The following is a 25,399-nucleotide window of genomic DNA, read 5'->3' on the forward strand; positions in this document are numbered from 1 at the left end:
CATTAGAAAATGTTAAAAAAATTAACTCTGTGCCTATATTGACTATATATAAAATAATTTTTCAATTTTTCCCACGGCACACCAGGCAACATCTCGCGGCACACTAGTGTGCCGCGGAACAGTGGTTGAAAAACACTGCACTAGGGGACAGAGCGGAAGGTGGTGAGGGAAAGCACACTGAAAAAAATATAGAAAGCAGCAGGCAACTACCCCCCACCCACGGGGAAAAAACACCAGCGATTGTACAGGTAACGTTGCTTTATTTAGTAGTCAGCGGTTCAAAATAATCTCTTACCGATATACAAAAATAATTAGAAGCACTTGGAGAACAGTATCTAGAGCATGGCTACAAAGCAGGTTTGTTTGTTTGTTTTTAATTACAACAAGTCGAACAAGGGCTTGTAAGTTTGCTAGTAGAACTAGTTACATTCAAACTGGATATTGCGATTATTATTATTATTATTTCATTTCTATACCGATTTAAGTTTTTAAGAAATGACCACGGGAGGAGGCAGAACAAATAGTAGCCTGGTATAAAGTGATTCAGGGGTTTCCAGTTAAACCAGAGCTTTTTTCGGGCTTTTAGAATAGAATCGGCTAAAGGAGAGGAGAAATGTGCTGGGCAGCCGGCGTGCCATGCCTCCACCCCTACCCCACTGCATCCTCGTCCTGAGCCATGCACCCTCCTCCCCAGATACATGGGGGAGTGAAGGTCTGGAACAGGAAGTCCTCCTGGTCCCAATCTAAATAATGCAAGGAGCCTCTACAGGGAAGAGAGGGGCAGCAGGGACGTGGCAGAGGCGGTGTATCTAGTATAACCCCGCTACCCCTGCCTCCATGCTGTGCGAGGAACATGGTTTCTAAAAGATCATTATCTTGGTACAGCCGAGCAGTCAGGATAAAGAGGCCGTGCCATATGAGATGGGTGGGTTGCTACGGGACAGAGACCTCTCTCAGCAATGGGACCCCAATCCTGGGACCTTTCGTACAAGGAGGTTTGTCAGGCATCCACCTGCTGCCTTTCGGCAGGCATGCGCAGACATGTGTTTAATGTGTGTACGTATGCATAGACACGTTTCCAACTTGGCCATTAAAAGGTGCCCTCGCCCTCAATATTTTATCCTTGCAGTCGCAACGAAGGGAAGTGGAGGCTGAGGGCCTGAGATCAACCAGCCGAAGACTTACTTCATTCCAGAGTGCATGTATTTAAATTACATTATTAACGACATTTATCTATATACTGTTATATATTGCAATTTCATATATTCCGGTGCTTTTTCTTTTTTTAAAAAAAAAACCCTGCACTTAACTATAAACCACTCACAGAGGGCTTTGGGCCACGGAGCAGTATTAACAAAAAACGTAATACGTAAATTAATAAAAACTTTTTTTCATTTTCAGGCAGGCAATCTTGATCGAGGAACCTGAAAAAGAAAGTGAACATTTATTTGTTTCTAAGCTCAGGGAAACGCAAAGGATTCTTCTCCCTGATACCTACAGTATTTTATCTTCACAACAAGGTTAGGATGGGGGTGAGAGAGAGAGAGAGAGAGAAAAAGAGAGAGGCTGGCCCAAAGTCACCCAGTGAGAGATTTTCTATGGCGAGGTTGGCATTTGAATGCAGGTCTTACCTGTCCTAATGAGGGGAGTTCTAGTAAGATCTGTAGTGCCAAAAAGTCCCCACACCGGTCCTAAGGGGGCCTAGATTTATTTTAATGCAGACTCTGGCAACCTGTTCTGGATTACTGTCAGCCACAGTCAATGCCAGACTGAGGAAAATGCTCTAATATGCACTGTCATAAAAATACATCAAGGTGGTAATGACATATAAAAATTGTTGGCCTCCATGTTGGGGCTTTTAATTTTAACTGGAAAAGCCTCCAAACCAGTATAGCACTTGGAGTGGTGTCCAGCTACGCTTCCTGCCGCGTTTCCCTGCTTCTCCAGTGCTTTTGCAGAGTTGTTCAAACTTCAAACTTCTTCTTGCGCAACGGTATGTGTGCCTTTCTTGCCAGCAATTAAACTCCCACACAGTCCAGCTTGTTTCAAGTCAAGCAAGCTTTATTTACAGGCATAAATCAACGGACACTCCCGGGCTTACAGACGACATGTCTGCCGCTCCGGTCAAAAGAGAAAGTAGGACTGACCAGGAAATAAACAGTGCGTCACTCCATCTGTCTCGATGGACAATGGAGAACGCATCAGGGGGTCAAGTCAAAGCACTGTGTTAGCAGCACGGAAGTGACCTCCCTGGGGCGGAAGACTGGGCAGTGTGTCTGGAGGTCCTGGGCTGCCCAGACAAGACCCCCCTATCAGCCTCGTTGATGTGGTCCAAAGGAAAGCAGAACAAGATATTTGAACCAGCTTGTCTGCAGGAATTGCCGAAAGGAAGTGTACAAGGCCCTTTCCAAACATTTTAGGGACTCCACTCCAGATTTGTGTAGGGTTTACTCCTTAGCCTTTTCTCCTCCCGGAGACATCCCGTAAGGCAGTAGAGGTTAAGGGTCAGAGTTTTCCTTCTCCTAGATGGGCTACCATCCCAGGTGGGCGAGCCCCTTGTAAAATGCATATAAAAATAAAAGCGGCAAAAAACGTGAAAAACAGAAACAAAACCTTAACAAGTATTGATTCGTTAAAAAGGCAGAATTTATACGGCAAAGGCCTGTGTAAACAATATGGTTTTCAAAAGGCCTTTGAAAAAAGGGAGGGATGGTTCTTGCTGAACCTCTTCCGGAAGGGAGTTCCACAGGGCAAGGAAGCTGGAAGCTCAGTCCCCAGTGAAGGCCAAATGAATCTTAGCACTGTGGGGAAGCCCCATCAGAGGATCTCATAGATCAAGGTGGGGAATAAGAGATCAGACAGCCAAGACAGCTGGGCATGATGGGAGTTGTAGTCCCAGAACATCTAGTGAGCCAAGAATGAAGAACACTGGACTAATCTGATTAAACGCTCATGGAAACCCCATCGTTAACAGACAAGCCAGGAATATATTTTGGGATTATCTACTCTACAATAACTAACTGTTCCAAATCTTTAAAAAGGCAACTTCATCTCAGGTATTACTTATATAAAAGGAAAGATCTGGAGTCACAGAATGTTGGTGGCTTTTGATAGGATAGTGGTCTTACCTCACCTCCGTTCCCCGGTGTAGCCAATCTGAATCTATGCGGTAGTTTGCACTAAAAATAAATCACCATCCACACTTATCTGGAATGATACAAAGAAATAATGGCAGTCAAGCTGAAGCTGGCAAAGGAACTGTATCTACAGACACATCCCTTCATGTCGCAAAGCTCGGTGGGACTTCACCACAGAGAGTAAGAAGACAGCATATTTAAAGTTTCTCTAGCAACCGAAAAAACAACAATTCATTTCTTACCACAGCAGTGCTTATTGCTTCCACAGGAAATTCTGTAACTTCAACAGGTTCGGCAACCAACTCTGAAATGGACAAAGTTGTTTGGCTTGTGTCAAAACACGATCATCTAGGCAGAAGTACGGGATGAAGTAAACAGAGACTGACAATCCCTGAATTGGGGTAAACAGTCCAGCCCTCATTTCCCACTGCAGGGATTTCAGGTGGTCCATGAGGCCATGACAAAAACAGTGAAGGGGAAAGGGAGACCAGCATCTTCAGTCAGACATTTCACTTATCCGGTGTGTTCAGGTTGATTCATTTAATATTATTGTTATGGGTTTATTTCTTTAATATTATTCTTTTTATTATTGGCATTACTGACGACAACAACGACCACTTTGAAATAAATGCTATGAAATAAAAATAATAAACAAACGTCCTCCCACCATTTTCTCAAAGGAGATGAAACTGGCATACAAGGTTTTCCGCCCCCCACTTGAGGTAGATTAGGATCATAGAATCATAGAGTTGGAAGAGACCACAAGGGCCATCCAGTCCAACCCCCTGCCAAGCAGGAAACACCATCAAAGCATTCCTGACAGATGGCTGTCAAGCCTCTGCATAAAGACCTCCAAAGAAGGAGACTCCACCACACTCCTTGGCAGCAAATTCCACTGCCGGACAGCTCTCACTGTCAGGAAGTTCTTCCTAATGTTTAGGTGGAATCTTCTTTCTTGTAGTTTGAATCCATTGCCCCGTGTCCGCTTCTCTGGAGCAGCAGAAAACAACCTTTCACCCTCCTCTATGAGACATCCTTTTATATATTTGAACATGGCTATCATATCACCCCTTAACCTTCTCTTCTCCAGGCTAAACATACCCAGCTCCCTAAGCCGTTCCTCATAAGGCATCGTTTCCAGGCCTTTGACCATTTTGGTTGCCCTCTTCTGGACACGTTCCAGCTTGTCAGTATCCTTCTTGAACTGTGGTGCCCAGAACTGGACACAGTATTCCAGGTGAGGTCTGACCAGAGCGGAATACAGTGGTACTATTACTTCCCTTGATCTAGATGCTATACTCCTATTGATGCAGCCCAGAATTGCATTGGATAACAGACAGTGACTGGCCCAAGGTCACACAGTGAGCTTTGGGGCCAAAGCAGTATTTGAATTCTGGTCTATTAGCTCCTAGTCCAATACTCTACCTCCACTTTTATTGATTTCTACATTGGAGGGGATCCCTTGCAACCCTACAATTCTATGATTCTATGACAGTTTATCTGCAAAAACGTTAACTCTTCCACCAGGCCTTTGTCTGATTGACATCCGACGCCCTTTTAAAAATACATTGTGAAGGGGCAGGGGGTTATTGGTTTGTTTTTGTTCTTGTTTTTATTACGCGTTTTGTGTTTTTCATACTGTAATTTTGTGAACTGCCCTGAGACCTACGGACGAAGGGTGGTATACAAATTTAATTGACAACGACAATCGCAACAACAACCACCTCCCCCTGCCCCTTCTCACCTGTCTGCGTGACGTGCGTCCTTTCGTGCCTCCTCAGCTGCGAGCACCTGATATACCTTTTCCCGCACTGCAAGCACTCGTAGGGTTTCTCCCCCGTGTGCGTCCTCTGGTGCACGAGGAGGGACACCTTTAGCTTGAACCTCTTCCCGCAGTCCGCGCACGAGAAGGGGCTCTCTTTGCTGTGAGTGGCCTTGTGCGCCTCCAGGGAGGCCTTCTGGTTGAAGGTTTTCCCGCACTCGGGGCACGCAAAGGGCTTCTCCCCCGTGTGGATCCGCTGGTGCCGCGCCAGGTTGCTCTTGTTGTGGAAGCGCTTCCCGCACTCGGTGCACAGCGACGGCTTCTCCCCCGTGTGGACTCTCTGGTGCGTGTTGAGGGACGACTGCTGACTGAACCTCTTCCCGCACTCGGTGCACTGGTACGGCTTCTCTCCCGTGTGCGTCCTCTGGTGCATAATAAGGTGGCATTCGGAGTGGAAGCTCTTCCCGCAGTCCAAACAGGGGTGGGACTTCTCTTTTGCGGGGGGCTTGGTGCCTGCGCTGATAGATTCCCCGCCGTTAACGCTTTTCTTGGGGCTTTCGCGGGGCACCTCCCCTCTGTGCATTCTCACATGCAACAGGTACCCCCTTTTCCGCTTGAACCTTTTCCCACACTCCGGGCAGGCATAGGGCTTCTCTTTGCTGTGGGTCGGCTCGTGTTCAATCAGACACACCTTCTGAATGAAACTCTTCCCACATATCGGGCAGACGTACGGTTTCTCGCCGGTGTGGATTTTCATGTGCCTGATCAGGTTCCCTTTGTTAGAGAACCTCCGCCCGCATACGGTACACAGGTATCTCCTCTCCCCTGTGTGGACTGTCTTGTGTTTACTGAGGGCCTGCTTTTTAATGAACTTCTTCCCACACTCGGGGCACTGGTAGGGCCTCTCTCCTGTGTGGATCCTCTTGTGAACTATGAGGGACACTCTGCTCATGAAGCTCTTCCCGCATTCCGGGCACTTGTAGGGCTTCTCCCCAGTGTGGGCTCTCTCGTGCAAAATGAAACTCCGTCGCCATCGGAAGCTTTTGCCGCAGATCGAGCACTGGTAGGTCCTGTCCCCCGTGCGAATCGTCTCGTGCGTGTTCCTTTTGTGCTTCGTCAAGTTGTTTCTGTACCTGAAGCTTTTCCCGCACTCGGGGCACTGGTACGGCCTTTCTCCCGTGTGGATTCTCTCGTGTAAAATAAGGCGATGCTTCCAGTAGAAGCTTTTGTCGCAGTGCGAGCATTTGTGGGGCTTCTCTCCTTTGTGGCGCTTCTCATGTCCGGTCAAGGCACATTTGGTTTTGAAGCTCTTACCACAGTCTTGGCAAAGGTAGGGTTTCTCTCCCGCATGGGTATTCTGGTGTACGACGAGAGCCGCTTTCCCGTTGTAGCGCTTGCCACAGTCTGAGCATTTGAAGGGCCTCTCGTCTGTGTGCATTCTCTGATGCTCAATGAGGGAATATTTGAAAATGAAGGTTTTGTCGCAATGGGTGCACGCGTGAGGCCTCTCTCGGGTGTGAGCCCTCACCCTGTGTGCATTCAGGTATTTTTCAAGGGTGAAGCTCTGGTCGCAATCTGAGCACTTGTACAGCTTCTCAGCTGTGTGGATTCTCTTGTGTATCCTAAGCAAGGATTTCTGGTTGAAGCTTTTCTCACAGACGGGGCACGTGTAGGTCTCTCCCGCATGGATTTTCTGATGTACAGCAAGGGATGTTTTCCACGGGTAACTTTTGCCACACTCGAGGCACTCGTACGGTTTCTCCCCAGTATGGGTCCTCTGGTGCGTAGCAAGGGATGCTTCCTGACCAAAGGACTTCCCACAGTCAGAGCACTGATAGGGTTTGTCTCCTGTATGAGATCTCTCATGTGCAATGAGGCGTGCTCGCTTGTTGAACCTTTTTTCACAAACGGAACATCCGTATCGCGTGTCTCCTGGGTGCGATCTTCGGTGTTCGAGAAGGAGTGATTTGTGGCTGAAGCTTTTCCCACACTTGGAGCAGCCAAAAGGCTTCTCCCCCATATGAGACCTCTCGTGAACAGTGAGGTTCAGACCCTGCAAACCATCGCCTTCACGGTCTTCCAGTGATGTCACACTGCTGCCTGCCTGCCCAGGTCCTTCTGCCTGACAGTTTTCATCTTCGTTCTTCTGCGCTTGGTCGTTTCCTGCTGGATTAAATGAAAGAATTACAAAGAAGATGGGATGTAATCACACAAGCTAAATGAAAAACACTGAAATCCTGGGCCCAATGTTTTCTAAAACCTATATTAAGTATGTGTTTGCCACCCATTTGCTACAAGTACGAGAAATGAGAATGACAAGCACATGTTCCCACATGTTCCCATCGATAAGAGTTTACAACATGGCAAGAATAATTTTAATATTTAATAATAATAATAATAATAATAATAATAATAATAATAATAATAATAATAATAAATTTAATAATAATAAATTTAATATTGCTGCTCTGGGCAGCTCCCAACAGAATATTAAAAAACACGATAAAACATCAAACACTAAAAACTTCCCTAAACAGGGCTGCCTTCAGATGTCTTCTAAAAGTCAGACAGTTGTTCATTTCCTTGACATCTGATGGGTCTACTACCGAGAAGGAGCTGGACCTCAGTGTCTGGGCTGAGCGATAGGCGTGGAGACACTCCTTTGGGTATACTGAGCCAAGGCCGTTTAGCGCTTTTAATAAAAAATAATAAAAATCCTTCCAGTAGTACCTTAGAGACCAACTAAGTATGTTCTTGGTATGAGCTTTCGTGTGCATGCACACTTCTTCAGATACACTGAAATAGAAGTCACCAGACCCTTATATATAGTGAGAGAGTGAGGAGGGGTTATACTCAGAAGGATGGTGGGAATGGGTGATTGGCTGATGGGTGTGGAAAACCTGTTGATGACTGTTAACGACTGCAATTAGTCCTAAAGGAAAAAGCAAGGGGTGAGATGGCTAAAGATAGCTTTGTCATGTATAATGAGATAAGAATCCAATGTCTTTGTTCAGACCAGGTCTCTCCGTGGTTTTGAGTTTGGTGATTAGTTGCAATTCAGCCACTTCTCTTTCCAGTCTATTTCTGAAATTCCTTTGCATTAAGACAGCTACTTTGAGATCTTGTATAGAATGTCCTGGGAGATTGAAGTGTTCTCCTACTGGTTTCTCTGTCTTGTGATTCCTGATATCAGACTTATGTCCATTTATCCTTTGGCGTAGGGTTTGGCCTGTTTGTCCGATATAGAGAGCTGAAGGGCACTGTTCTGAGTAATACCCCTCCTCACTCTCTCACTATATATAAGGGTCTGGTGACTTCTGTTTCAGTGTATCTGAAGAAGTGTGCATGCACACGAAAGCTCATACCATGAACAAACTTAGTTGGTCTCTAAGGTGCTACTGGAAGGATTTTTTTATTTTTTATTTTGTTTTGACTATGGCAGACCAACACGGATACCTACCTGTAACTAGGGCTTTTAAGGTCAGCACCAACACTTTGAATTGTGCTTGGAAACGTACTGGGATCCAATGTAGGTCTTCAAAGCAGGGCCCCCTCAAAGAATAAGTTCCCCCTCCCATTTCCCAAAATGCATTGAAAGTTGACCAAATAAAATAAGGTGTTCCTTTGGCCATGCCAGTGGGAACGGTGGTTCTGCAATATCTAGAACGCCAAAAGATTCTCCACACTTGCACTAAGCCATAGTTAAGCTTAACAATGACTTAAAAGGGGAATGTGCAGCATGGGGAAAGCAGGACTCTTTGCTCCTCCTCCAGTCTTGCAGTTGCTGCGATGCCAGGAGCTAAGTCATGGTTTGGACTATTGTTTCCCCTCAAAGGAACCATGGGCAGCAAGCCCAAGAACCAACCTTGGCTACCGCCACTCATCTCTGTTCAGCTACCTGCCATTGTCTCCTTCTCTTTCTCCGTCGCTCTGTTCTCTTCCATGTCTTTGTCCTCCCCTCCGCCTGGCAATTCTTCGCAGGACTTCCCCTCCTCGCCTTGGCTCCCCATCACGGCGCCTGCTAAAAATCCCCAAAGATACACGAGAGAAATGGAGCCTCGGTTTATTTGCGGCTTGAATTTATACATCAGCTTCCCCCTCGCCTCTCCCAAGGGAAATGCTAAGTTCTCCCCTGATGTCCAACCTCACAACAACAAGGTGACACCAAGAAATAGTCGCTGTCCCAAAGTTACTTGGCAAACTCTAGTCGCCGCTGAGTTCGGATCTGAACCAGGGCCTGCTTTGGATCTCTTACCACATGTGCTGGTGTGGAGGCTGTCTGAACAGGGAAGCATGCTAATAAATTATTGCTTTCAAGAGAGCATGCATTCCTTCACCTTGCCCAGGGAATCTGGGGAGCCGGCAGTGGTATTTTGAAGGGGTGGCATTTTGAAAGGGGGATTTTATTTTATTTTTAAAGATTTTTTTAAAAAAATTTGGTTTTAGATGTATAAAATTATAGCAATACAACCATACACACCCACATTTACAGATTCCTCTGAATCTCTGGACTTCCCACCTCTCCTCCATGGGTCCTATTATTAAACCTTTTCTACTGCATCTTTTTGAATAATCTATGTTTTAAATAACTCCATTGTCTCCATAATACAGTACTTGCTTCATTACAAGTGCTGTTGCAATCCTGCTAAGGGGGAATTCTCAAGGAACTGTTGATCATGCGCTGTGCCCTTCGTTGCCCCCCACCACCCAATTTTTTTTTTTACTTTTTAAAAATGTTTAATGTATTTAGCATCACATTAATTCAAATTTAATACAAATTTAAAAGTGACACCCCACCCCGCCATCTTGATATTGCCTGCCCACCCTTATGAGCTGCTCAATATTATGTACATTTCCAAATTACATTTCGAAAACTTAAAATATTTCACCATTTTATCCTTGATCCCCCCTCCCAAATTTTCTTCCTCTTCATTTCCTATTGGCTGCTAATTTTCGGTTCCTACTAGACTTTTACATAACATATTCAATCCTGTCAAGAAGAGTTACACTTTGCTTTGTCGGCCCACAAGCTATGCCCCTCATTCATTACTCAAAGTTACAGGTGAAACTCGAAAAATTAGAATATTGTGGAAAGGTTCATTTCTTTTAGTAATTCAACTTACAAGCTGAAACTAATATATGAGATAGACTCATGACATGCAAAGCGAGATATGTGAAGCCTTTATTTGTTATAATTGTGATGATTATGGCGTACAGCTGATGAGAACCCCAAATTAATAATCTCAACTTTGGGGTTTTCATCAGCTGGACGCCATAACCATCACAATTATAAAAAACAAAGGCTTGACATATCTTGCTTTGCATGTCATGAGTCTATATCATATATTAAACTCCAGTAGCTAATGAAAACAATTGCTTACATAAATGGACTTTTCCATGATATTCTATTTTTTTGAGTTTCACCTGTATTTATTTATTGTTTTATTTAAAAGCTTTTCGAAACCACTTTAAAAACAAAAACAAAAAAACCCCTAAGCAGTAAACAAAACAAAACAAAAACAAAAAAACAGGTAAATAGCATTACAAATCAGGAAGAAGTAAAAAGAGGAAATCTGAAATAACAGGGTCTGGTCTTATGGGTCAGGGAAAGTCTAAACAAAAAGATGGCATCCAAAACTAGTCCTACTCAAGAGCTGACCCAATGAAGTTAATGACTAAAATTAATTGCTGTCAATGGATCTACTCAGTGTAGAATTTAGTCGGCTATTTTAAAACTACATTTTTAAATTTTTGAGGCTAGCTCGTCTTTCAACATCTGGTTTTACTGGCAATTTCAACACATATTTTATATTTCATGTAAACCGCTTTGAGGTGCAGCTGCTTAAGCGATGTATTAATTTTGTTAAATAAAGGGAAGAGGTAAAAGGAAGCCAAATTCAGACCCAAGGCCGGCTTGTTAATTTTATTTATTTATACAGTTATTTCGACACCGCTTTATCACTGTGTTCATATGTGTTTCGCAGCAATTAAAACCATAATAACTTCAGAGCATTTCGCCCAGTCCCTTTCTGAATCCTGGCAGGCTTCGACTGAGCAGAAAAGTGTCTTATTTTTTAGGCCGAATGATATTGCGAATCCCATCCCCCAAATAATCCTGTGACAGGATTTCTTTTTTAAAAAAATAATAATAAAAAATATGAACAGTGTATCCAAGCCTTTTATTGCCTTGAAGCAGGGAAGCGTGTTCACTAGCTGCGGAAACCTATATATGTCTCCTCAGATGTAAGCCCTACTGAGTTTAATGAGGCTTACTCTGAGGTAAACAGCCACCTGTTTTTACATTATGGCGACATTTTTAGCTCAGCTTCCTTCCAGCAAGCTCAAATCAAACGGAAAACCATTGCCCACCCCCCAGAAAAAGTCGCCCCATCGCATTGGCCCCACACGCCGCCCGGACTCCAAATCCCATCAGCCCCTGCAGGTATGGCTAGCAACCGGGGATGATGGGAATTAGAGTCCACAGGTTCTCCCCCCCCGCTCTAACCACTATACGACACTGTCTCCAACAGAGGCGTGGCTGGCAATATGGGGACCCCCGGTAACTACCCCAAATATCCATAATGGGGACCCACTTTCAGCAGCCTCAACCACAGTGGAGACTTCCTCCTGAAATACGACTTCTTCTGGCACAGGGGCCTCCTCTGGGACGCCCTCCGCCCGGCTGTCACTCACAGTCACGTCTTCTAGAGGAGAAAGGGGGGGAAATTATTATTAATTAATAAATAAATAAATGGCATTAATTAATTAATTCTAGAATGAACAAGCCTGTCCCCTCTCCCAGAAAGGAAGCAAGCAGACGATTTAACGTGTGATGTGTTTGTTATGCTTGTTATAGGCTATATGTTGGGCGGGGTACAAATAATAAAAGAACGATAATGATAGTCATAATTAATATTATTATGGACATATGGCAACCCTAACAGAACAACCGTCCAAGGGAATAGCTACTCGAGAAAACTATAAACGACTACATAGGCCTATCGAGAGACACCTGAAAGTCAAAGCCAAGTATTCCAATTATATATTGTAGTTATTTTGATTGCTGTATTTCTGTGACTCATCTGAGACCATTTGATGAAAAGCAGGCTACAAATACAAATTAAAATTATATTTTTATTGTTCTAAAGAGATGGATAGATTTGATAGATAGATAGATAGATAGATAGATAGATAGATAGCTTTTTAAAATAAAATGTGTCCTCCATTATATTAATTTATTATTATTATTATTATTATTATTATTATTGAAAGGCAATATCTCTTTGTGCCTGCCAACTGAGCATTTAAGACATCTCTCCCCCTCTCGATCCTAGATGTACAAGTATCTTTTCTCTCTCTCTTTTTTTAATTAATTTTTTTATATTTTTCCAACTTCTTACATTCGCCAATGTATCATAGATTTTATACTTGTTTTACATTTTTTGTTCCACTGTACAAATTAATAAAATATATGTACATTCCCCTATGTGGTTTAACATTCATTGGCTCTCTTTTCCTTGCTTCCTCATACACACAATAATAAGAATGATGCTAATAATAATAATAATAATAATAATAATAGAAGAAATAAAACTACTACTACTACTACTACTACTACTACTAATAATAATAATTTATTATTTGTACCCCGCCCATCTGGCTGGGTAAACTACACATATTATATTCGTTTATCCCTATTAAACATCAACTACATTAAAAGGGGGGGAGGAAACAAAAAAGGGAAAAGGGGGGAAAGGGGGGGAGGAAAAAGGGAAAAGGAAAAAAAAAAACATTCATCACAGTGATTAGACTTCCCATCTTTCCCCAATGAACATTCATTTTCTATATACGAATGTAAGACATCTCAAATGCCATCTGCATATAGGGAGCCTGTTAGTAAAGGGAGCCTGGAGACAAGCGTTTCCCTCACAGAGGACTAGCAGATTGCGAAAGCAAGTTCTCAAAAGTTTCGGCCTGGTGCGAGAAGAGCCAGGGATTAATCTTGTCCCAGGACCTGTGTACTCCACCATGACAGAGACACAAGAAACACTTACCCAGTGTGGCAGCAGCATCCCAGTCCTCTTTCTTGACAATTCTTCTGGTTTGTGGCGTACGCCGAGCTTGCGAGGGAGCCTTCTTTGCTTTGGACAAATCAGTCACCCCCTCCTGAAACAGGGCAGAGAGAGAGAAAGAGAGATAGCAAATGGATCGTAGAGTCATAGATGGCTCTGAGGAATCTTCTGCCCAATGCGGGATTCAAACCCACAACCCTGAGATCAAGGAGGGAAGTATGAGAGGGCAGCTCCGACCAGGGTTGTCTCCAATGCTAGCCCTACTCAGTGCAGACCCACTGCAGTTAATGAATGTGACTAAGTTAGGTCTATTGATTTCAACAGGGTCTACTCTGAGTAGGACTTAGGCCACTCAGAGCTGGGTATGTTCAGCATGGAAAAGAGATTCTGACTAAAATTATCAGGAAAAGCTTTCAGACCGTAAGAGAGCTTAATTGTGGAGACAGAGCACAGCCATCGAGGCCAGTAGCCAACGTAAGTAGGGGTGATTCCTGCCTAGCCCTAGCCTCTAGTGGCGGGGAGTTCCTCAGGGCAGGAACTGCCACACTGAATAAATGGCAAAGGTAACTGCCAAGTTAAGAGGACAGAAGTGTTTAAGGAAGAATGGAGACCACTCGTGGACAATCTATCAAATTATCACCCATATATGAAGTTGCTGGCAGGATTTGAAGCATAAGCAGTGGAAACATTTAATGGTAGCGGGGTTTAGACAATAAAAATATGTGTGTCATAAAACAGCTCATAAAAAGGAGAATAAGGGGGAAAAACATCAGGAAAGGAGAGGTGGGAAGTGAAGAAGAAACTCTGCATGTTAAAAAATGTATATGTTGAGAAATGCTTTGAAATATTTTTGGAGGCTTAATAAAAATGATATTGGGGGGCAGGAAGGAATGGCCACACTGAAGGCTCAACCGGGGACCAGAATTGCTCCATCAGAGGATCTGAGCAAAGCCCACTGGAATCACCAACTGGAATAAAAGGGGCTGACCTCTGCTTCTTGCTGACTCTGTAGAAAATCCTCCGCCAGTGTCACTGCGTGGTCACAGTCCGTGGGTCCCTCTTCCTTGACGTAGTCCTGCATCTCCCGGGGCAGGATGGCCAGGAACTGCTCCAGGATCACCAGCTCCAACATCTGCAATTTGGTGTGCTTCCCGGGTTTCAGCCACTGGTGGCAAAGGTCCCAGAGCCGGTTGCAAAGCTCTCGGGGCCCTCTGACCTCCTCGTAGCGGAACTGGCGGAAACACTGGCGCTGGGCATCCGAGTTGTCGATGGGCTCCTCCGGGACGTTTGACCCCGACTTCTCTCTGCACTCCCTCCTGATCCTCGCCTGGAGGAGCCGAGGGCTTTTCCTCGCCTCCGAGTCTGCCGCGCTGCTTTTCTCCCGGATCGACGGCACCCGGAGATCCAAGGCGGAAGGGGCTGCAGGGGAAAGGGGGGCATGCCACATAAAAATTCATCGTGAGGAGGACAGTTTTCCATACTAGAGCAAAAGCTACACATAATCCACCCATTCATTACTCTATCATTGACCATCCACAACACAAAGGAAGCTGCCTTGTACAAGGCCAGACCATTGGCCTATATAGTTCTATACTGCCTACACTGACTGGCAGCAGCTGTCAAAGATTTCAGGCAGGGTGGATAGAAATCACTGATTATTATTTTTTTAAAAAATTGATTTTTTTTTAATCGGATTTTTAAAATAAAATGCTTTTGGAGGAAAATATTTCTAAAAATAGTTTTCTGTTTTAAGTAACATTATAGTCTGAAGGCTATTCATCAGGAAATAAGGATTTGTTTTAAGTTTTTCATGTGTGCTAAAACTCAGTCTAAGTTTCTTTTTTTTAATTGTTTAACCACATCAGTTAACAAACATGGATACATATGCTATAACGTTATTGTTTTAGTTAAATAAATTGTTTAAATTGTTATTAAGGAAATGATTACTTTTCTCCTTCCAATAAGTACAGCAGAAACGTTGTCCAAATATAAACAGTTAACTTATTAACCCTCACAATAATTTCATAATTATCTGTCTATGTATAACCAAATCAGTAATTTTTTAATATAATTGTAAAGACTACTCTGAAAATGTATTATTCCAAAAATGAAACCTTCATCTGCTTGTAAATATTAAGATTATACCAGCAAGAATGAGTCTTTCTGTAAAAAAATGATTTACTGTAAATCAAGTCTTACTGACTAGTGATAGTGATTTAAATCAATTTGATTTAAATCAAATCCACCCTGATTTAAGGCAAGGAGGCTTCCTCAGCCCTACTCGGAGAACACAGAGAAATGAACCTGCATTGAACTACAGCCCTTCCCTCTGAGTGGTTTACAACAAATTATAAAAGGCACCAGTAATAAATAGGAAAATGCTTATTAAAATTGTATTCAGAGAGCATAAAAGCAACACAGACCAACACAGCACCGGTATAAAATTCATGCAGAACAGTGGTGGAGGACTGCACAGGGCTGGGAGCCAAATGTGGCCCCCCATGGCATTTTACCTGGCCCCCGGGGCTCTCACTAGGTCACTGTTGCATCACCCTTCCCCAACCTGGTGCCCTTCAGCCATTGTGGACTACAGCTCCCAGCAGCCCTAGCAAGAGTGCGCCAGACTGAGTTACACGTACAGTGGTACCCCGGTTCTCGAACGAAATCCGTTCCAGATGCCTGTTTGGCTCCCGAAATGTTTGAAAACCGAGGCACGGCTTCCCACTGGTTGCAAGAGCTTCTCGCGGAAGCTGCGTTGCACATTCGGGTTCCGAAAAATGTTCTAAAATGGAAGCATTTACTGTATATTCTGGTGTATAAGACTACTTTTTAATCCAGGAAAATATTCTCAAATGTCGGGGGTCGTCTTATATGCTGGTTGGAGAATCTGCGGTCGAGTATATCTCAAACTCTATATTTTAACTGGAAAAGTTGGGGGTTGTCTTATACGCCCAGTCGTCTTATACACCGGAAAATACGGTACTTCCGGGTTTTCGGTGTTCGAGAACCAAAACCTACAACAACAGAGGCGTTCGGGAACCGAGGTTCCACTGTAGTTTGATTTCCGTTTCCGTAGGCTATGAGGACACAGGGGTCGTTCCAAGGAAGAAGTGGGCGTTGAACGCTTCTCTCCCCCCTCCCAAAAAATAAAACGTTCTTCTGCTTAGCGCCACCAAGCTGAGCGTCTTTCACAGAGGTCCGTCATTTATTATGAACTTTTGTGGCATCGAGTGGCTGGCTTCACCTGGGCTTGCTGGCGCTGAGTACGAATGCTCCAGGATCACGATATCGCTCTTGGAGGAGGCTGCTGCTTCGACACTGCTTTCGCCATCCGCCAATGTTGGGCTGCTTGGTTCCAGATCGGGCGGTTTACGCCGGACGAGGCACTTTCTCATTTTAGCGAGACCCTTCCCAGAGCCCTGCAAAAGGGAAGTAAAACAGAGGGCACTTACGAAGCAGTCCTAAAATGCAACAACAACCACAGCAACTGAAGCCGCTTTTGCTGTGGGAGAAGAGAGCTTGGATTTTGGCCTGGCGAGAGTCTTTGTCACAGAAAGCAAGGCCCATTTGCAACGGTTCCTGGTTGCAAACCATCCTCTCCCTTCTGCCAATTGTGCCTTTGTCATTTGCAAATGTAAAACAAACCAAAGAGCACCAGACCGATAGGAACACATCTTTCTTTCCCCTCCTCCTTCTGATGGCTAATGAAGTATACCTTCAGATACCATCAGTCCCAGCCAGCAGGGTTAATGGTCAGGGTTCGACAATATCTGGGGGACCACAGCTTCCTCAATCTTGAAACAGGCAAAAAGTAGTCCAGGTGTGGTAGACTGCAACTCCCATCATTCCCGACAACTGGCCGTGCTTTCTGGGGCTCATGGGAGTTGGAGTCCACAAAATCTGGAAGTCACCACAATGGCTACCCCTGGGGTAGGCAGCCTGGGGCATGGTAGGCCAATTTAGCAGCAGGGCACTTAAAGGAGCTCCGTGGCCATTATAAAAGGATGGAGTCCACAATGACGTTTATGATCCAAGACAGAGGGGTGCAATACAGAGTTGTTCCGGCTGTTGTAAGAATTTTAAGGTCTCAAATACAGAAGAAATATTCATAAATGTATCTAAATATATGAACCATGTGTCTGAAATAGCACAGGAGAGCAACCCTGAAGCCATTTCGACTCTCCCAATGACCTCAGATATTCCTCTGCAGTAAGGAAGGCAAATGGGGGAAGCCTTTTCACTTATAAATCCTGTCTTAAGGGCATATTTTTGTATGAATAGGGTGAACCTGTGACCTGGATTCAGGACCTAAAGTATTAACCATCACAAAAGAATGGCCAGGCTGCCCAGGTAATGCAATCAGTGACCATTATCAGGTGTCCTGGCAGGCAGGACTTCCGCTGTAGACTGCCTCCTTCTGTGATGTATATATGATGTTACTTTTTGGGGGGGGGTGGTCTTGGGCTACAGGGTGGGCAATTTCTAAAGTTTATATAAGGGCTTGCACACCATTGCTCTGGGTTCTTCTCCCTCCTGTGTGGGGACCTTGTTCCATCAGTTCCTTGAATAAAGGAATTTGCCTCCCCCCATTCCTATATTTTTAAAGAGTACATTAAATCAAATAACAATGACTGATTTTATTATTGTTGCTGTTATTTTTATTTATTAGATTTATATACCAGACTTTATTTTCTCTATTATTATTATTGTTATTAATTAGATTTATACTCTTCCAAAGTTCTCAGGGTTGTTCACAAGATAAAAACACAGACAAGTAATTTCTGAGGATCGTCGACCGGACCATCAGGCTTTGCACACACCTTACATTTAAGGCACACGAGTTTCTCAAAAAATAATCCTGGAAACGGTAGTTTACCCTCACAGAGCTACAACCCCCCAACCCCCTGAACAAACTAACTTCCCAGTAGTTTAAATATACGGCACGTGCACACCCTCTGTTTCGTCTAACAAAAATAAGTAAATCCCCTCACCTTTTTCGGTCGACGAACGACAGTCGGGACTGCTCCGGGTTTGAGTTCCCGCCGCCCAGAAGCCACTTTGCCCCAAAAATCCGTCCTCCTAAAGTGCTCTGAGCACACGACGTCGTTGTGCGAGGGAGTGAAGTTCTGGCGTCCGATGTTCACGAGCCACTTTTTCAACTGGTCTTTCTTGGTGAGAGGAAACCTGAAACAATTTTGTTTTGAATTTTAAAGAGTTGGGCATTCACAAGAGTCGTGGAAATCTCCATCCATTACTACGTTACATTAACCTGACGGCTACGTTCCATCTCCACTGCATCTGAATACCAGTTGCTGGAAACCGCAGGAGGGGAGAGCGGTGTTGGGTTCAGATCCTGCTTGTGGGCTTCCCAATGGGGCATCTTTGAGAACAGGATGCTGGACTAGGTGGGCCACTGGCCCGATCCAGCAGCCAGGCTCTTCTTACGTACAGTGTCACAGAATCATATAATTGTAGAGTTGGAAAGGGACCCAGAGGGTCATCTAGTCCAACCCCCCACAATGCAGGAATCTCAGCAAAAGCATCCACGACAGAGGGCCATCCAACCTCTGCTTAAAAGCCTCCAAGGAGGGAGAGTCCAGCACCTCCCGAGGGAGACCGTTCCACTGTCAAACAACTCTCGCTATCAGAAAGTTCTTCCGGATGTTTAGTCGGAATCTCCTTTCTTGTAACTTGAAGCCATGGGTTCGAGTCCTACCCTCCAGAACAGGAGAAAACAAGCTTCCACCATCTTCCATGTGACAGCCCTTGAGATCTTTGAAGATGGCTATCGTATCTCCTCCCTGTCTCCTCTTTTCCAGGCTAAACATACCCAGCTCCTTCAAGCGCTCCTCGTAAGGCTTGGTTTCCAGACCCTTGATCATCTTATTTTATTTTGATTTTCAATTTTATACATTTCAATAATTTTACAATTATGTTAACATTTCAAACCTTGGCTTCCTTCCCCCTCTTTCTGCGGTCCCTACAATTTATTTTTAATATTTTCTGTATAACCAAATTAACTTATTTTGCTCATTTATTCCTCTCCTTTAAATATATACTCTTATAAAACTGCAGGTTATTACAATAATCCTGCCAGTGTTCTTATCTGTTTACAGTTTATTTGTAAATATTCAATAAACCATTTCCATTCTTTTATAATAAGTATGTTATCTTGATTTCTTATTTTTCCAGCAAGTTTCACTAATTCTGCAGATTCTGCAAGTTTTTGTATCCACCTATTCTTCTTTTGCTGGGACTTCTTCTTCTTTCCACTCTTAGGCAAGTAACATTCTTGCCGCTACAGTTGCTTACATTAAAAAAAAAAATCTATACAGTTGTTAGGTAGTCGTGTCTCTATAATTCCCAAAAGGAAAGCTTCGGTTATTTTTTACAAATGTTATTTTAAACATCTTTTTCAATTCATTATATATCATTTCCCAGTAAGCTGTAACCTTACTACATACGATAAAAACAACCTCCTTTCTCTTTACATTTCCAACACTTTTTTGATTTGGATTTATACGTTTCTGCCAGTTTACTCAGTGTAACTGACCCCATATCATCTTGGCTGCACACGTTCCAGCTTGTCAACATCGTTCTTAAATGGTGGTGCCCAGAATTGTGTCACACAACTGCACTATATCTGGAGCAAGGCAGGAGGAGATTTCGCAATCATTCATACCCCACCCACCGCAATTCCTTCCAGGTGGCCCAGCTTACCTGTGAAACGTGACACGGGCTCCACGCCAACGCCGGTTGTTGCATCTGGGCACTGAGCAACAGCTCGCCATGTCTGCATGCGGTCTCTTTCTGAGGTCGACCCAACGGGCAGATGGACGTTTACTCCTCTGTGTTAACTCCAGCTGTTATGAGTGTACAGTTGAAAAGAGCTGGATCCAACCTAAAATAAATAAATGGCAAAGCAGAATGTATTTTCCACTCGCCCACCTTTCCGGAAGCACGCTGGGTCCTGGATGGTGCTCAAAACCCCTCAATTGCTGGGGTTCTTTCCATAGAGAATACTGCCACTATGGTAGAGTGGTATGCAAGAGCCTAGTCAATGTCTTGCCTGTCTAGGACTTTGACCGTTCGCATCTTTGGTCCTTGACAGGTATTCCTCTAGGAATCTGGACTTGGTGGATTTAACCCTCTAGAGAGAATCTCAAGGGCAAAGAATGAGAGGACAAAAGAGGCATTAAATGCAAATATTCACTTCTCAGCGCTTTATTTGGGGTAGGGAATAAAATTCAGCAAACCAACCTCAGGGTGGTGTACATGGTTTAGAGTGTCTGGGGAAACTTAGCCAGATGGGCAGGGTACAAATAATAAACTATTATTATTAACTGTGGTTTGACGGCATGTGTTAAAAATGTTGAAACTTGATCAAATATAATTGGGGCGGGGACTTCCGGCGGCTGACGCCATTGCGGGTGGTCGTGGGTTGCTTCGGCTACGAGGCACCCAGTCCATCCCGGGGGTTAGGAGCCCCGCTACCGCAAAGCGGGGCTCCGGTTGGGGGGCGGGAAGAGCGCCCGCTCCCTGGGCTCCCCGGCTGTGCCCGTTGTGGCTCCGAACCCTTCCCCCGCTCCCCCTGTAAAGGGGGAGTGGGGGTGAAGGGGCGACGGAGCCGGGCTATAGGGGACATGCCCCAACCGGGATGTAAATTGCGGCGACAGAGCCTGTGATGAGCGTCTAAGTTCTACCTGTCTTTAGTGAGTGAAAAGAACCCAGAGGCGGTGAGTAATGGATTGACTCTTTGTATCTTTGGAACGATCTGGGGGAAAGAAGAAAGGCAGCCCGCCTCCCTCCCTTCGGCAGACGAAAGGAATTAACCCTTTAAGTGACTGCTGCTACACTACTTGACAGAAAGCATCTGGAAATTGAAAACTGAGACTATTGAGATTTCCCTTCGGGGGTTAACTGGGGAAAAAATATCTCCTTTTGAAGTTTTGGTCTTTGTACTCCGGCATCGGAGAAATGGCGGCGGTTTGGACTTTCGTGGGAAAAAACTGAAACAAAGGAAGGAAGAGACAGGAACTGAAACTTGATACCCACCCTTCCCCCCAAGATGCTGGACTTTGCGCTCGCGCTGATACTGAACTCTCATTTGGAGGATGAGGAAATGCTTACTATCTTTCAACTGGAACTGCTTGGTCGAAAACTACAAGTCTTGAGTGGAATTGTAAATGGAAAGAACCTACTTTCCACAGAAGAGGCTTTTCAAAAGTTCCATACAATGGAAACAGACTTTTGCAAAGAGCTGGGAGAGGTGTTGGATGGATGGTCTGAGATGGCTGGGCAACTCCGAATGGAAGGGGGGCCGGTTTCTGGGGGTGGCAGCCCTGGAACGGGAAAATACAATACAATATCCAGACTCCGAGGTGGCAGCTCGGGGGCAAGGGACATGGAATTGAGATTTTTACAAGAAGAAGAAGTATGGTACAAAGAAACGGAGAAACCCAGAATGGAGGGGATGAATATCCTTGGGCTCGATGCAAGGTTTGTTGTGGATGCAGCCTGGACCTGTGGACATCTAGAGGAAGATAATTGGAGACCCGGTTCTGGTGAAAGACAGAAAAAGACAATGGACAGAAGGGGAGTGGGTTGAAGTAATAAATGTATAATCTGAATAGTCTGCCATGGTATCCGAGATCGGAGTGTAAAGCCTGTTAATTACAAGTTTATTTTAAAAAAAAGTAAGGAGATATTGAACTTTAAGTTAAAAGCAGCATGATAAAGGATAGAAGAAATAAGTTTAGCTATAAGAATATCTGGTTAAGATTTAGGTTATAAGGCAAAGATTAAGACAATTGTGTTTTTTCTTTTTAAGTAAAGTTAAATTTTTTATAGAGAAAAGTTGTTAAGGAAATAGTATATTGATTTAAAATCCGAAGGTGTATAGGCGGGGGAAGTCAAGAGTCAAGATTCTGAACTAGAAATTTATTTTTTTTGTAAAGTATATAGATAAGAAAAGGAATCCTGACATTATGTGTATTGTATTTGTTTTGTTATTTGTAGGTGTGGGTTGGGTTTATGTTATATTATGAAAATGTCAATAAATTCTGTTAAAAAAAAAACAAATATAATTGGGGCGGGGGGAACTGGATTGGGAACTCCTGAAATTAGGGACCTAGGAAAGTGCCTTGAACACAATTGCTGTGGCCTTTATAGCTCGGTATTGTTCAGACAAAGGTCCGTATAGTTAAAGTTATGGTTTTCCCAGTAGTAATGTACGGAAGTGAGAGCTGGACCATAAAGAATGCTGATCGCCGAAGAATTGATGCTTTTGAATTATGGTGCTGGAGGAGACTCTTGAGAGTCCCATGGACTGCAAGAAGATCAAACCTATCCATTCTTAAAGAAATCAGCCCTGAGTGCTCACTAGGAGGACAGATCCTGAAGTTGAGGCTCCAGTACTTTGGCCACCTTATGAGAAGAGAAGACTCCCTAGAAAAGACCCTGATGTTGGGAAAGATGGAGAGCACAAGGAGAAGGGGACGACAGCGGATGAGATGGTTGGACAGTGTTCTCGAAGCTACTAACATGAGTTTGGCCAAACTGTGAGAGGCAGTGAAGGATAGACGTGCCTGGCATGCTCTGGTCCATGGGGTCACGAAGAGCCGGACACGCCTGAACAACAAATTGTTCATATTGATTGGCAGCTGTTTTCCAGGGAGGGAGGGAGCTTCTCTCAGCCTTGCCTGAGGATGCCAGGAGTCGTTTATTGTTATTGCCAGGAGTGCTTTGTTGTTCTTGTTGTTAATGATTTAGAGGGGGGGAACCATAAATGCCCCCTTGAGCTCTCTGGAGTAAAAAGTGGGATATAAATGCAATAAACAGTGTTTATGCAAGTTTTTAATGTGTGATATTTTAATGTATTTTTAATCTTTGTTGGAAGCCGCCCAGAGTGGCTGGGGAAACCCAGCCAAATGGGTGGGGTACAAATAATAAATTAGTAGTAGTAGTAGTAGTAGTAATATGGGATACATGACCCACCCCAGGAACCCTCAACCTGCAGCCACAGTACCATGCTGATATATGAGCCTACTCAGAAGTACGCCTCAGTACCTCACAAGCTCAATGGAACTTACTCCCAGGTAAACGGGTACAGGATTGCTGCCCGAGAGCGTAACCGCACTGGACTGAATTGCAAGTTTGGCACAAAACCACCCTCGCAACTCACACTATAAGCAGTGGACTACCTTGAAGGGATGTAAGGTTGCAAATGAGGCCAGGGCCCTTACAGCTTTAACAGTTATGTAGAGGAAGGAAACTCCCTCTTTGATGTGACTAATCAGAGATTATAGAATCACAGAGTTGGAAGGGACCCTAAGCAGCATCTAGTCGGAGCCCCATGCAATGCAGGAAAATGCAGCTGCCCATTCAGGAATCGAACCTGCAACCTTGCCGTCACCAGCCCCACGCTCTAACCAACTGAGCTATCCCAGCTGGACAAATAAAGGGTGCAAGAGTCCTGTCCACTTTGTGCACCAGGGCTACCCTACAGGGTCGTCGCCACCCATGTTTCCACAACACTGAGGACAGTGACAAAAATACTTTCCTTTGCAACACAAAAAGCTGCCTTACACTTGCAACTTAAGTTTTGCCTAGAGCAGACCCACTGAAATTAAAGTCAAGCATGTTCATGGGTTTACTCTGAGCAGGAGGAGCGTTGACTCCATCCCATGGAGCCCACCTAGCTCAGGGCGCACAGCTCCATATAGTCAACACGGGCTGGCAGCAGCTCTCCAGGTTTTCAGGCTGGGGCCTCCAGGCTCTACCCGGAGACTGAACCTGGGGCCTCAAAGCCACTGGGCTAAGGCTTGCTCCCCGCTTGCTAAACCTGCCTTCCCACGAGCATTTTTTCAAAACCAACAAATGCGTATTTTAAAAACATCAACGCAGCAACAACCACAAATTTCCACTAGGAAATAAGATGCGAGTTAGAAAACAAAAACACAGAAACTCCCCTCCCCTGCCACCAAAACCACAGCTCCCTGTTTAATTAATAAATAATAATAATAATAATAATAATAATAATAATAATAAATCATCCAGGGTGTGTTTTCTCTGCTAGGCAAAGCTCTGCCTTCCTCGCAAACAAAATGGCTTCGCAAGCGACTGCGAAGTCTCCTCTGCGGACAATGAGGCTCTTCAGTCTATGCAGCCTTTTTTAATAAGTCTACGTTTTGGAGCGCGAGCGCGCTACCAAAGACACCCAGAAATGCAAAGAGGTAACCCCACCGCTCCGCACCTTTTGGGCCCCCCTTGCACATTTGGAGGAAGGGGCAGGAAAACAACAGCACTCACTTGCTTCTCCTTCCAATGCACTCAGCCCCTTTTGCAAGGAAACTCGCCGGAGCCCAGATTCTCCTCCTCTGTTTCTCCCCCCTTTTTTTGCAAACACTGTAGCCTGCCAGGAGTCGCATGCACACGTTCGCGGGTTGGGTCAAGGAAAGTCTCCCCTCTCCTTCCTTTCTGGGGAAGCCTCCCTTTCCACCCCTTTAGCCGGCTTAAACTATTAAAAAAGAAGTCAGGAATGATTTAGGCCTTTGGTCTCTTCCTTCTTTTTCCTCTCTCTATCTCCAACTCCTCCTCCCCACCCCCCACCCCCCGGAACAAGGTGGCGAAATGGTCTGCTCCGCTCCAGACAGGCAGCTAGCGGGACATACCAAGTTTTAAATGAAATTATATACTGTGTATGCAGGCCGTTTCAAAATCGCTGCAAGCAGAAAAGCAGCACGGCACGAGGGAAAAAAAAACCTCCTACAGCGGCACCTTTCTCATTGCAAGGTGCAGTTGGTTTATTTTTACTTAGTTTTTTTAAAAAATAAACCTACCCACCCTGTGGCCTGAAATGGCGCAGTCCATTTTAGCGCCGCTTCCCGTTTGGTGTAATAAGAGCCACCCTAAATGAAAGATGAAAAGGGGGGAGGCAGAGGAGCGTGTTGTGGGTTCCTTGCGTTTGCTGGTCCAAAATAATAAATTGCGCTTCTTATCCAGCTCTGTGTTTTAGTTAGTTAGTTAGTTAGCTAGTTAGTTATAGCTAAATAAATGAATAAAATTGTCTAGTAGCACATTATAGACCAACTAAGTTTGTTCTAGGATAAGCTTTCGTATTGTTTGCACTGACAGGCAGCAGCTCTCCGCCGTTTCAGACAGGGAGTTTTCCCCACAAGGCGTTCCTGGGATTCCTGCATTGCAGGGGGTTGGACTAGATGACTTCTTGGGGTCTCCCTTCCCACTCTTATGATTCCAACCAGATGCCCGTGGGGAAACTCACAAGCAGGATTTATGCCCAAGAGCACTTTCTCCTCCTGTGGGGAGTGATGAATGGAAACCATAGATGGGTAGCAATCGGAAGGTGATGGTGGAAATCATAGCATCTTGCGGACTGCCGTTTCAAAATTGTTAGGTATTTGGGGCAA

General features: G+C 44.5%; 2 protein-coding genes across 2 annotated transcripts; both read right to left on the reverse strand.

The window, feature by feature from the left end:
* Positions 1-1,291: 1,291 nt before the first annotated feature.
* LOC117042459 (zinc finger protein 585A-like) lies at positions 1,292-14,418 on the reverse strand. Its single transcript, XM_033142005.1, has 8 exons — positions 13,960-14,418; positions 12,954-13,065; positions 11,493-11,603; positions 8,798-8,920; positions 4,882-7,065; positions 3,380-3,441; positions 3,129-3,207; positions 1,292-1,424 (listed from the first exon to the last, which is right to left on the reverse strand). The coding sequence occupies exons 1-7, from the start codon at positions 14,416-14,418 to the stop codon at positions 3,163-3,165; spliced, it is 3,096 nt and encodes a 1,031-aa protein (XP_032997896.1). The 3' UTR covers positions 1,292-1,424; positions 3,129-3,162.
* A 1,741-nt stretch (positions 14,419-16,159) lies between these two features.
* On the reverse strand, positions 16,160-24,563 carry LOC117042460 (THAP domain-containing protein 3-like). The gene is made up of 4 exons (XM_033142006.1): positions 24,282-24,563; positions 19,692-19,872; positions 17,963-18,155; positions 16,160-16,390 (listed from the first exon to the last, which is right to left on the reverse strand). Exons 2-4 carry the CDS (start codon positions 19,760-19,762, stop codon positions 16,160-16,162), a joined length of 495 nt encoding a protein of 164 aa, XP_032997897.1. The 5' UTR covers positions 19,763-19,872; positions 24,282-24,563.
* Between the last annotated feature and the right edge of the window lie 836 nt (positions 24,564-25,399).

Source organism: Lacerta agilis, chromosome 2, assembly GCF_009819535.1.
Source record: "Lacerta agilis isolate rLacAgi1 chromosome 2, rLacAgi1.pri, whole genome shotgun sequence".
Lineage (NCBI taxonomy): Eukaryota > Metazoa > Chordata > Lepidosauria > Squamata > Lacertidae > Lacerta > Lacerta agilis.

What these genes read in the sequence shown, in the direction of transcription:
- LOC117042459 (XM_033142005.1), bottom strand. Translation starts at nt 14,418, where the DNA reads ATGTGGCATGCCCCCCTTTCCCCTGCAGCCCCTTCCGCCTTGGATCTC. An exon ending in AGAGTCAGCAAGAAGCAGAG is followed by an intron (nt 13,066 to 13,959) that starts GTCAGCCCCTTT and finishes GCCCTGTTTCAG; the next exon opens with GAGGGGGTGACTGATTTGTC. An exon ending in GACGCACGTCACGCAGACAG is followed by an intron (nt 3,442 to 4,881) that starts GTGAGAAGGGGC and finishes TGTCCATTTCAG; the next exon opens with AGTTGGTTGCCGAACCTGTT.
- LOC117042460 (XM_033142006.1), bottom strand. Translation starts at nt 19,762, where the DNA reads ATGGCGAGCTGTTGCTCAGTGCCCAGATGCAACAACCGGCGTTGGCGT. An exon ending in GCCCGTGTCACGTTTCACAG is followed by an intron (nt 18,156 to 19,691) that starts GTAAGCTGGGCC and finishes AAATTGTTTCAG; the next exon opens with GTTTCCTCTCACCAAGAAAG. An exon ending in TCGTTCGTCGACCGAAAAAG is followed by an intron (nt 16,391 to 17,962) that starts GTGAGGGGATTT and finishes TCCCTTTTGCAG; the next exon opens with GGCTCTGGGAAGGGTCTCGC.